Source organism: Varanus komodoensis, unplaced genomic scaffold, assembly GCF_004798865.1.
Source record: "Varanus komodoensis strain SLA01 unplaced genomic scaffold, ASM479886v1 scaffold30, whole genome shotgun sequence".
Lineage (NCBI taxonomy): Eukaryota > Metazoa > Chordata > Lepidosauria > Squamata > Varanidae > Varanus > Varanus komodoensis.
This window is the reverse complement of record NW_025335762.1, coordinates 10244525-10256903: the sequence shown is the minus strand read 5'-3', so window position 1 is coordinate 10256903 and position 12379 is coordinate 10244525. Positions and strand designations below refer to the sequence as shown.

Sequence of the window (12379 nt, the reverse complement as noted above, 5' to 3'; positions counted from 1 at the left end):
TGGACTCCTGTGATGTTGAATGGTTTGCCTTGGATTCGAACTGAGATCATTCTGTCATTTTGGAGATTGTATCCCAGTACTGCTTTTCCTACGCTTTTATTGACTGTGAAGGCTACTCCATTTCTTCTGAGGGATTCTTGCCCACAGTAGTATACCTGATGGCCATCTGAATTAAATTCACCCATTCCTGTCCATTTTAGTTCACTGATTCCTAAGATGTCGATGTTCAGTCTTGTCATCTCTTGTTTGACCACATCCAGGCTGCCTTGATTCATGGATCTTACATTCCAGGTTCCTATGGAGTATAGATCTTCGCAGCATCAGACTTTCCTTTCACCACCAGATACATCAGCAACTGAGTGTCCTTTCGGCTTTGACCCAGTCACTTCATTCTTTCTGGCGCTACTAGTACTAGCCCTCTGCTCTTCCCCAGTAGCATATTGGACACCTTCCGACCTGAGGGGCTCATCTTCCGGCGTCATATCTTTTTGCCTTTTGGTCCTGTCCATGGGGTTTTCATGGCAAAGATATTGGAGTGGGTTGCCATTTCCTTCTCCAGTGGATCACGTTTTGTCAGAGCTCTCTGCTATGACCTGTCCATCTTGGGTGGCCCACTGTGGCTTGTGGGAAATGAAAAGCAAGGTGCTCGTTAAGGACAGCAAAAACCCACTGTCCTTTTTGCCCAATTTTGCCCAATTTTCCTGGGCCATCATCAGTGACAGCTAATCCATGACTGCCCAAAAGGCAGTTTGAAGCCAGAATCACCAGCTTATCATCATGAGCAACAGATACCAACTTCAGATATCACCCAGAGAAGTCAGTCTCCCAGTATCCCTCCCTCCCTCCCTCTCTCTCTCTCACACACACACACACACACTGCTTTGGCATAACAACAGTCAGAGGACAAACCGCCAAGTCAAAGCAAAGCCACAAGCACGATTTCCTCATGAAATCAGGGTGGACAACATTTTCCCATTTACATCAAGATACTCTGGATTTTGAATGTTCCTACTATAAGTTGTGTGCCCTCAACTGTTCCACCCATTCCTAAGACTCCAGGGGCTTGGAAAGGTGGAAAAATGTAAGCCCTTTTTTTGCTAAAACTTGTTTTCAGTGGCTGTCAAAATAGGCTTTTCTTCAAAATTAGGGATTTTGGTAGGGCTGGGCAGGGCAGTGTGGACAGGCCAGTATCCATATGAAAACTGTAGAATGGGTGGGGTGTGGGAAGAGAATGGTAGGAATGAATGGAGCTTCCTGGAAGACAGCATGGCTGGCTGGGACACTGAACACATGGTCCAGATCCCATTCTTTCCACCCTGTTCCTCAGCCTTAGGAGAAACACCCTGGACCCAGGCTAGTGCTTCTCCTTTGCATGCATAAAGTCCATGTTTGACTCCCAGTCCCCCCAGGCAGAGCCAGAAAAACCCTGGAGAGCTGCTGCCAGGCAATATTGGCAGTACTGGGCTAGATGGACCAGGGATCTGACCCAGTCGAAGGCAGCCAGCTTTCCGGGCTCCTGTGCCCAATCAGAAGACCCTGGGCTGGGTGGGCAGCTTGCTGAGGTCCTTTCTCTTCCTGCAGCTAATGAAAGTGGTGAATGAAGAATGTCCTACCATCACCCGCATCTACAACATCGGCAAGAGCTCCAAAGGACTTAAGATCTATGCCATGGAGATCACTGATAATCCAGGAGAGCATGAACTGGGTGAGAGCCTCATTTCTCACTAGGCCAGGCCCAACACATAGTCTCAAAGTGGCCACCAACGTACTTCCATGTTGCTTCTTAATTTAGTGAATTTTATAAGTCATTCATCAACAATGTATCTTCAAAGGGCTTATGGTGAAAGACAAGTGTTGCTGCAGCTGCAACAATAATGATAAAAGCTATAGCAGTGACAGATTAAAAACAAAGCTGGCACAAAAGCAACATTTTGTTGTACAAGTTGCCTGAAAAAAGTTGTTTCTGACTGTTTTTTGAGAAGTCTCCTGGCTGTGTTGCTCCAAACTTAATAGCCGATTCCAGAGCTTGGAGCCCACCACTGGAATAGGCTTTCCAGCAGTGGCTACAGCCAAGAGGCCCTGGAGAAAGGATGGGAAGGAACAGAAGGAAGATGCTGTTTTTCCAAGCAACCTAGGCCTGGACCATCAAAAGGGGTAAGAGCCTGCACCAATGTTTTAAATTAAGCTCAGAAACAAATTGACAGTCAGTGCTGCATTTAGAAAACAGGAATGTGTTCTCCATGGCTTGTTGTTGTTGTTAGTTGCGAAGTCGTGTCCAACCCATTGCGACCCCATGGACAACATTCCTCCAGGCCTTCCTGTCCTCCACCTTCCCCGGGAGCCCACTTAAACTCACACCAACTGCTTCAGTGACTCCATCCAGCCACCTCATCCTCTGCCGTCCCCTTCTTCTTTGCCATCTATTGTTCCCAGCATCAGGCTCTTCTCCAGGGAGTCCTTCCTTCTCATTAGGTGGCCAGAGTATTTGAGTTTCATCTTCAGTGTCTGGCCTTCTAAAGAGCAGTCAGGGTTGATCTCCTCTAGGACTGACCAGTTTGATCGCCTTGCGGTCCAAGGGACTCGCAGGAGTCTCCTCCAGCACCACAATTATCCTGGCTGCCACACTCTGTGGCACCAGTGGAAATCTTCTGGGTTTCCTGATGTTTCAGCCTACAACTCCCCAACACCATGAGCTAAGCTGGTGCGGAGTGATAGAAGCTGTGGGACAAAATATCAAGAGGGCTCGAAGTTGCCTGTACTAAAACAACTGAAGCTTCAAAAGTGCTTTCTAAAGCAGCCCCACAGCAAGTGTATGACAGTCGTCAAGTCAAGAATGGCATGCATTACAGCGTTCAGACCCTTTATTTAAATAACTGAGCACCAGCTGACCCTGCAAGAGGAGGAGGAGGAGGTGAGATATTTGTTGGCAGTTTTCAAAAGTCAGGGAGCCAGGCCAGAGGGGAGCGGGGCTTCAGACCCTGAAGCACCATGGCTGGAGTAACAGAACTCCTTAGCATGATCCAGGATGTCTTGAGAGTGGGAATAACCTGGGGGCTTGCCTGGCTTGTTCATTAACAAGTAGGAGACCAGGGAGAATTCACTTTGCAGACTAGCTAAATGGAACTAAGCCCAGGTATGGAAAAAGAGAATTTTCCCTCTGCACCTCAAGCTTCAGGGCAGGAGGTGAAGGAAAGTGTCAGGGGTCTCTGCGCCTCTCAAACTCACACATGCTGCAATAATTTGGTCGACATTTTTATAAATACAGCAGGAAGACAAAGCCCAGCTCAGAAGAACTTGGCACCTTGATCTTAAATGGCTGCATTTCTCTGCCTGCCTTCCTGCCATGCTGGCCAATACAGCCCTGAGGCTTTGAGATGGGTCAGGACCAATTTTTAAGTCAACAAAATCTTTGCCAGTCCAATGCAAAGTCATGAGGTGTTTTTTTGGGGTTTTTTTGGTTAGACTGAGTTGGCACAATTGCTTGCATGCCCCCCTCCTGAGCTGTTAACTTGCTGGCTCAGCAAATCTTAGGACTGAACTATGTAAGCTTATAATGTTTGCCCAGTTCTTTCATGAACAAAAACTTGCCATCTCTTCCAAAACAAGAACACATTACTTTGACAAGATCTGTTCTCCATCCAAAAGTTTATTAACTGCCCTCGGGTTGTTTGCTTTGCTTCCACCTGTGTCAATATTTCTGTGATGGTATCTGGGGCTGATGTTGCAGTTAGAAAAACCCTCATACTTACCAATATCCATTCCATTAACCTTTTATAAATATTGGTGCACAATAATAGCTTCCCCAGCCCATAACTTCTTTGGAACTAATTTGTTATTTTAGGATCTCTGGCAAGTTAACATCTTCCCAGCTTGCCTGGTCTCTTCATGCTTTGCTCATGCATTGCAAAAGAGCAGTCCTGAAAAGGATGAAAAATGCCCAGGATTTCTGGATATTATTCCATGCTTTGACCGATGCTATTAAAAACATGGAATATTCCAGCCCTGTCAGACCGATTGAAGCAGATGCCAAATTCCTATTGTTTGCAAACTTTTCTCAAGGCCCAGAAGTATTTGAATTTCTTGGAAAAGGCATCTCAATTGGGCTGTTTCTGATGAATGAAATCTTGAGCTAATTAATAGCACCGGTTCAGTTAACTCGTTTTAAGCAGTTGATTGAATTTGCTCAAAAGTGCAGATGATAGAACACAATTGTTCTATAGGGGAAAAAAGGACAGGATCTGTGTATTTCTTTCAGCAGTGCAACAGCTAGGTATTTTCTAGGATATCTGTTGATCTGTGTTGTTCTGTGAACCAGCCCAATTCACAATTCTCAAATTAATATCTGGGTCAGGATATCATTACTGATCAAGTATTTTGATACAGTTCTTGGCTCAAGGTATGTACCAAAATGCACATTAAACTGCTTGTCTTAGGTTAAAATTGTGTACAAAAGCATGTCCTACTGTCTCCAAAAATACAGGAAAAACAATGCACATTTTTGTGCATGTAAAAAATGCCACCACTGCAGATGGGTTCAGACAGATGAATGTGTGTGAGACTGACACAGACTGGAATTAAACTGGCTTGTCCATCCCTAGCAGCAACATATGAGAAAAGGCATCCCATATTCATCCTCAAACAAGAGGAAATGCCTTTTTGAATATGGTACTTGCCATGTGCTGTTTTATGATCACTGTCTTACAAATTTAAGACCACTATTTGGCAACATATTCATCAAGGAGAACTTTGGACTGTCAAATGAGTTTGAGCAGCATTAAAACTGTGTTCTGCACAGCATTTAATTAATATAGTTAATACTGCTTTCCTCTCACTATTTTATTTCTTTTCTTACATGATAGCTGTGCTGAACAGAAAGCAATCACTTCCAGAGGAGATAGCTTCTAATTAAAGGGGCAGTAGCTTTGAAAAGCCTTTAGTATCCTTTGCCTATTCCCCTGGAAAGTGCCTACCATTGAAATCAAAAGGGTTATTACATTTGAGGTTTGGATAATCAGCCAATGCAGTAGGAATTCAAAAGGATGGCAATAATATTTTTTGGATTCTCTGTCCTTGCTGCTTCTTTTATGTATATAATTTTTTTCTGCTGATCCTGTTCATAAGCACTCCTGCCTTTATATTTTTAGATGTGTTTGCATTTTACACCACAATTTTATTATTTGTAATGTATTGTTATGTCACTTTGGGGTTGAATCCCAATATAATTGTGCTTAGAGTAGACTAATGTAATCGTTAGGTCTGTGCTGGGAGCCACCTTGGAAGATGTGGGCTGTTAAAACAGAATAGGAAGTGAGCGAAAGATGCAGCCCAAACTAAACAGCTAAATGGAAGCAATGCATCTTCCTTTTCCAAAGGAGCAACATGGAAACCTACATCTTTTCTTGACCTGCTACAGGAGAGCCAGAGTTCCGCTATACTGCAGGCATCCATGGCAATGAGGTGCTGGGACGTGAGCTGTTGCTAATGCTGATGCAGTTTATGTGCAAGGAATATAAGGACGGGAACCCACGCGTGCGAAACCTGGTGACCGAGACCCGCATTCACCTTGTCCCTTCTCTCAACCCTGATGGCTATGAGGTTGCCAGTCAGATGGTAAGGCTAGATGCAGCCCTCCTTTACAGATGGTTGAGGTACTCTAAAGAGAAGAGAGGGGAGTAGCTACTGTTGGTCCCTTTAAAATAGGGGTGCACAACTTGTGGCTCTCCAGGCGTTTTGGAGATTCCCAACTCCCATCAGGTGTAGCCCATATAACCAATGGTGAAAGACGATAGGAGGCATACGTAGCCCTCTAGCTGTTTTGTTCTACAAGTCGCCCACCCGCTTTAAAAGCAGGACTGGCCCAGGTCATTTTGCTGCCTGAGATGAAGGACAGGAAGGCTTCTTGCTCCCATCCCATGTGCAAAAGTTACTGGAGTGATACAGCTTCTCAGTCCAGCGTGGTTAATGGAGCAGCATCCTCTCACTTTCTTTTAATGGTGGGGCTGTCCCTGCCTTAAGAAATGGATCCTGTTGTTGCTCTTTCTTTATCCAATAGAATCTAGGTCCGAAAGAAAAAAAAAACACCCAGCAGCTAAACCAGAAGGTTATGGTTGTTCTGAATTGTTCTGACCAGACATAGCAGCAGTTCCCACCCTTTCCCTACAGGAAAGTCTGCAGGGAGCTTGTGGGTTTGACCACTGCAAGTTAAGGCTTGCTGGACAATTCAGCAACAAAGCAACCGGACAACCCCAAGCCCTCCTCCCCAACTTTGGACCTGGAGAAGGGACAGGTATTGCCACCCAGCTGCCAGAAGCATCCCCCCACACTTTTGCAGCTTCGTGGCTAGGAGGGATGCTGGCTGTGGTCAAACCTACCTGAAGGCGATGGCACAAACATGGAAATCTGCAACTTAGGCAAGCTCAGAATTGCAGGTTGCGTTCCTGTAACTGTAGTTCCTTGAGTGGTCACCTGTGCATTCACACACACGGGTGCTGCATGATATGCATTGATTGGCAGGATACTTCCAATATGTCAATTCGACGTGTGAGTGATTATATGCCTATCCGACACCTCCCACCTCCTTAGAGGGTTGCTTGCTAGTCACCCATGTGTGTGATGAGCAGTGACCAGGATGAAGCGATGCAGGTCGTACACCTGTAACTGTAGTTCTTCGATTGGTCATCTGCGCATTCACACACACACCCACTGGCCCCACGTCGGTGTTGGTGGTTAAATGCATGAACTGTGCATTTCCTCTTTTAGGTTTATTGCAGTATTATATGTATAAAGCAAATACACGAATAAGTATACTAAATGTAAATGCTGGCCAACACTACGCTAGAGAAATCTTCTAGGCTACGCTAGAGAAATCTTCCAAAGGGAGGCACTGCACAAGCACAGCACCCCTATGTGTGATGCACAGAGACCACGATGAAGAAAAACAATTTATTGGTTATATATTTATTTATTTGGAGCGCTTGTATGCCGCCCCATTCGCATAAGCCTCGGGGCGGCTTCCGACAAATAAATAACAATATACAAAATATACAGAATTGGAAACATCCCAGAGTTAGATAAAAGCGATAAATAATTTAACAGTTAAAATAACATTTAAATAAAAAGGTCTTGGCCTGGCGCTGAAAAGCAAATAATGACGGCGCCAAGCGGACCTCTCTGGGGAGCGCATTCCACAGATGGGGTGCCACCACAGAGAAGGCCCTCCTCCGGGTACTCACCCACCTAATTTCCTTCACGGAGGGTTTCCGAAGAAGGGCCTCTGCTGCCGATCTTAGAGGGCGGGAGGGCAAGTGTGGACGGAGGCGCTCCTTCAGGTACCCAGGTCCCAAGCCGTTTAGGGCTTTATAGGTAAGCACCAGCACCTTGAATTGGGCCCAGACTTCAATGGAGAGCCAGTGAAGCTGACAAAGGACTGGGGTTATATGAGAACAACGCCCAGTCCCCGTCAGCAACCTGGTAGCTGTTTTGCACCAACTGAAGTATCTGGACGATCTTCAGGGGCAGTCCCACGTAGAGCTCATTGCAGAAGTCTAATCGGGAAGTTACCAGTGTGTGTGTCACTGTCGCCAGGCAATCGTCCTCCAGGTAGGGACGCAGCTGATGGATCAGCCGAAGCTGATGGAAAGCGCTCCTCGCTGTGGCCGACACTTGAGCTTCCAAGGTCAGCTTTGGGTCGAGGAGCACCCCCAAGCTGCAGACCCTGTCCTTCAGAGGGAGTGCTACCCCATTCAGGACAAGGTCCAGGTCCCCCACCCCAGAGTCTGAACCACCCACCAACAGGACCTCTGTCTTGTCTGGATTGAGCTTCAGTTTATTGGCCCTCATCCAGCCCATTACCTCGGCCAGGCACCGGTTCAGCACAGCCACTGCCTCACCTGGATTGGTGGAAAATGAGAGGTAGAGCTGGGTATCATCAGCGTACTGATGATTCCGCAGCCCACACCTCCTGATGACCTCTCCCAGAGGTTTCATGTAGCTGTTAAATAGCAAGGGGGACAAAATAGAGCCCTGCGGAACTCCATGGCATAGCTGCCACGGCGCAGAGCCACAGTCCCCCAGCACCACCTTCTGAAATTGGCCATTGAGATAGGAACGGAACCACTGCAAAGCAGTGCCCCCAACCCTCAATCCCACTAGCCTATCCAGAAGGATACCATGGTCAATGGTATTGAAAGCCACTGAGAGGTCTAGGAGAACCAACAGGGACGCACTCCCCGTCTCTCTCCCTGCACAGGTCATCATACAGGGTGACCAAGGCAGATTCAGTACCATAACCAAGTCTGAAGCTGGACCGAAATGGGTCCAGATAATCGGTTTCATCCAAGAGTGAATAAATATTGTGTATTGAATCACCTGTATCAGTAATAGTTTGGGACTTGTTCTTTCCTTTGCAGGGCTCTGAGCTAGGAAACTGGGCCCTGGGACACTGGAACGAGGAAGGGTATGATATCTTTGAGAACTTTCCCGATCTCAACAGCATCCTCTGGACGGCAGAAGAGAGAAAATTGGTACCACACAAAGTCCCCAACCACCATATTCCCATTCCTGAGCATTACCTTGCAGAGGATGCTGCAGTAAGTATTTTTTGAGCATGTCCTAGTGCTGGGATTCTGCAAAGACTACAGTGAGACACTTTTGAGGCCACTCCTCCTCCGGGGTGGATTAATGTCAGTTTATTGAATTAGTTGTCAAGTCATAGCCATATGCACACTTGGGTACGGATGTCCATATGCCATTTTAAAATGGACTCAAAATTAGACCCATCGAATCATTAAACAGGGTGGTCCACTTGTGGTATTCCAATAGCTTGGGCCTACAACGCTTATCATTCCCCACCATGAACTATGCTGTCTAGGACTGAAGGGTATTGTAGACCAAAATATTTGGAGGGCCAAAAGTTGCCAAGCCCCATCATAAGGTGTCCAAAGGTCATATTTAAACCCTTTGCCAGCTCTTTCAGAACAACTGTGGTATAGCAGCTTGAGAATACGCACCTAGGACTCACCAGATGTAGGTTCTAGTCTCCTCCCCTAGCCAGTGCCTGCCTCTCAGCTTAACCTACCTCACAGGGCTGTTGTGAGGATAAAAAGGGAAGGAGGAGAACTTTGTAAGCTGCCTTGCGTTCCTTGCAAGAGAAAAAAAGGCAGGGTATACATGCTGCGATGATGATGATGATGATGATGATGATGATGATGAGGATGATGATGATGATGATGATGGTGCAGTCCTATTGTGAAAAGCGTAAGCTCCCAAACTCAGAGACAGGGCAGGAGAAGTAGAGGTGATCTCTGAGCGATGCACCACTGCCCCCACCCCCAATTGCCACCCTGTGTGATTCGCTCCAGCACCACTGACTTTCTTCTGCCTCCCCACCCACCCTTTTCCCCAGGTAGCAGTGGAGGTCAGAGCCATCCTAGCCTGGATGGAAAAGATCCCATTTGTTCTGGGTGCCAACTTCCAAGGTGGGGAGAAACTCATCTCCTACCCCTTTGACATGGCACGCCCTGTCAACGAGAACGAGGTGGCACCACGGAACCCAGAGGACTACGAAGAGGAGAACCCAGAAATCCAAGAGACTCCAGACCACGCCATCTTCCGCTGGCTGGCCATTTCCTATGCCTCAGCCCACCTGACCATGACTGACACCTTCCGGGGTGGCTGCCACTACCAAGACATGACCAGTGGGATGGGGATCGTCAGTGGTGCCAAGTGGCGCCCCCGTGTTGGCAGTAAGTGTTGGGAAGGGTGTGGAAGGCCAGCATAGCTGCTTGATCTGTTATGGGAGCCACCTGGGATCGATGTGTTGCTATTGTTAGAATTTAGCTTTGTTTCTGGAAGCCCTGTTTATTTCGCTTCCCGTTCATTTGAAAACCTGAGTATCTGGGGGCTGGTGGGCACACCTGGAATCCTGAGAGAACGGCATGGGCACCTGTGCCAAATGGCTGTTACGAGGACTCAGCTATTCACAGAACAAACCATCCTGTGAATGGGCAATCCGTTTTGTGAGGGTTACTCTTGGTTGCTTCACTTCTTCCTAATCCACATCTTTTTCTTGGAGCAATATCCAGCCTCCCTTGAACCTGAAGCCCTTCAGATGTTTTAGACTACAACTCCCACAGACACCTCATCAGCTTGGCCAAGAATGCTGGGAGCTGTAGTTCAAAATATCTGGAAGTCACAAGTTGGGAAAGCTTGATAGTATGTTTTCCCATCTCTCAAGTCTAGCATATGTCGAAGTGTTAATCCTTGTTGATCTCCCATGGAATTTATGCTTTCAGAGGCTTAACATCTGCCTCAGTGCAAGGCATGATACTCGCCTTCCTGAACAACTCACTGTTGGCAAGTTGCTTTTGAGCAATGGCGATCCTGTGGATGAGTGCCCGGCCTTGACAGCCCTGCTCAGCTCTTGTAAATTTAGCGCAGCCGCTACCTTTATGGAATCAGTTCCTCTTCTATTTGATACTTCTGGTCTTTTTAAAGCCGCCTGAAGGCCAAAACAATCAGTAATCTGAAACTGTGTCTAGCAGCTATGTCTTTTTGTTTGTTTTTGGTCTAGAGTAAGCACAGGGACCCAATCCAGACACACTAGGATCCTGATCCAGATGAAGTTCCCTGCATCTGCTCTAGAATAAAATAAAAACAGGGCATACCTGATAGCCACAGATTAAAGGAAATGTCTGTTTCAGCCCTGAGCTTGTGGCAGCGAATTCTCTAAGTTAATTAAGCATTGTGTGTGAGTGGAAGCTGATGCCCTCTTTCCACTTTTTTAGCCATGAATGATTTCAGCTACCTCCACACCAACTGTCTGGAGCTTTCCATCTACCCAGGGTGCGACAAGTTTCCCCATGAAAGTGAATTGCCGCAGGAGTGGGAGAACAACAAAGAATCATTGCTCACATTCATGGAGCAAGTAAGGAGCTGTTCCTGGGCACACTGGCCTTGTTTGGGGTTGGGGAGGGATCCTTGAGCACGGTGCACGTGGGGAAGAGACAGACAATGCAGCCTTTCAGGGCTGGCATTGTGAACAGGCACTTGCCAGTCGAGCAACGCCCTCCCGGGGCTCAACGCACTTGCCGCTCCTCTTCCCCATGGAAGAGGCTCATTCACTGGCCTCTTGCTCTGGCCCAGAGCAAAGGTGCTACGGAGAAGCTACTGGGTGCTTGTTCCTGGGCTCCCTGCCTGTCCAGCAAGGGCATGATGGCCCTGATGAGAAACGGGGAGGGGGCCCGAGCAGCCCCTCCTGATGATGGTGCTGAGGTTGACTCATGGAGAGAGGAGGCCTAGAGAGGACGTCCTCCTTGCAAGCCCAGAGCAGGCCCTGCTGATTTTAAAAGCATGGGCAGGCAGGGAGAGGAACTAGATCAGAAAAACCTCCAAGTCTATCGCAGGCAACAAGTTAGGGATGCCGTGGACACTTGGTACTAGAAGGAGCAGAATCACACCAGCTGGCCTCAAGCCTAAGGTCTGCATGTTGAGCAGGAAGGACTGCATGGCTGGGATGGGGGGCTCCAGGTGAACAGACTGCTCACGCGAGTGAACTGGCTTCTCTCTTCAAATGTCCACGCTCAAAAAACACAGTCGGGACAGGACAAGCCAGCCTGTGTGTGGTATAGCAGTGAACATGTAAGCCAGGGACTTGGGGGATGTGGATTGTAGTCCCCACACAGCCATGGAACTCACGGGGTGACTTTGGACCAGTCACTGACTTCCACTGACTAGAGGGAGACCCTTGTAAGTTGCCTTGGGTTCCTTGCAGGAAGGGGAAATGCAGGGTAGAGGTTTAGAAATGCATCAAAAGATAGGCTTGGCAGGAGAGCAGGATGCAGCAAGGATGACTCAGGACTTTGGGGCAGGGACAGACAGCTCTCTCTGCTCCCTTCACATGTGAGAATCCTCTCCCAAGCACAGATGAAACAGGTCTCAGTGGCTAAACCAACCTCCCTGGCCCATGAACTCAGAGGAAGCTCTGTTGCTTGTACAGGAGGAGTTTGAGACAGTCCCACCTGGGACAAGTTATTTCGAGGGGAGGGTTGGGGCTCCCCAGCTGCATCCTGGAGCTGAAATGGCTCTAGGATGTAGGATGCTTACAAGTGGGTTTGATTTCTGTGATCCTTAAATGGTTTGCTCTTTTGTAGATGGTGATGTTTAAAGTTATGTTAGCTTGAACAATAGAAAGGGCAGTTTGCAAATGAGTTAAACTAAATTTTGCTGCTGGAACTTGTTTCTTTGCAGATCCATCGGGGCATTAAGGGTGTGGTGACAGACACACAGGGAGACCCCATTGCAAATGCCACCATTTCTGTTGTGGGGCTCAAGCGTGATGTGCAAACAGGTACGTCTGAAATGCTGATGACAAGAGTGTGCA

The 12379-nt window shown here is 47.5% G+C and overlaps 1 protein-coding gene across 2 annotated transcripts in view; it reads left to right on the top strand.

The window, feature by feature from the left end:
* AEBP1 (AE binding protein 1) overlaps nucleotides 1–12379 on the top strand; it is a 50362-nt gene that overhangs the window by 35316 nt on the left and 2667 nt on the right. For both annotated transcript variants that reach the window (XM_044437313.1, XM_044437314.1), the window contains 6 exons: nucleotides 1582–1705; nucleotides 5414–5610; nucleotides 8409–8588; nucleotides 9404–9743; nucleotides 10785–10924; nucleotides 12247–12346. In XM_044437313.1, the coding sequence (XP_044293248.1) occupies nucleotides 1582–1705; nucleotides 5414–5610; nucleotides 8409–8588; nucleotides 9404–9743; nucleotides 10785–10924; nucleotides 12247–12346 (1081 nt within the window). The remainder of the gene's footprint in view (nucleotides 1–1581; nucleotides 1706–5413; nucleotides 5611–8408; nucleotides 8589–9403; nucleotides 9744–10784; nucleotides 10925–12246; nucleotides 12347–12379) is intronic.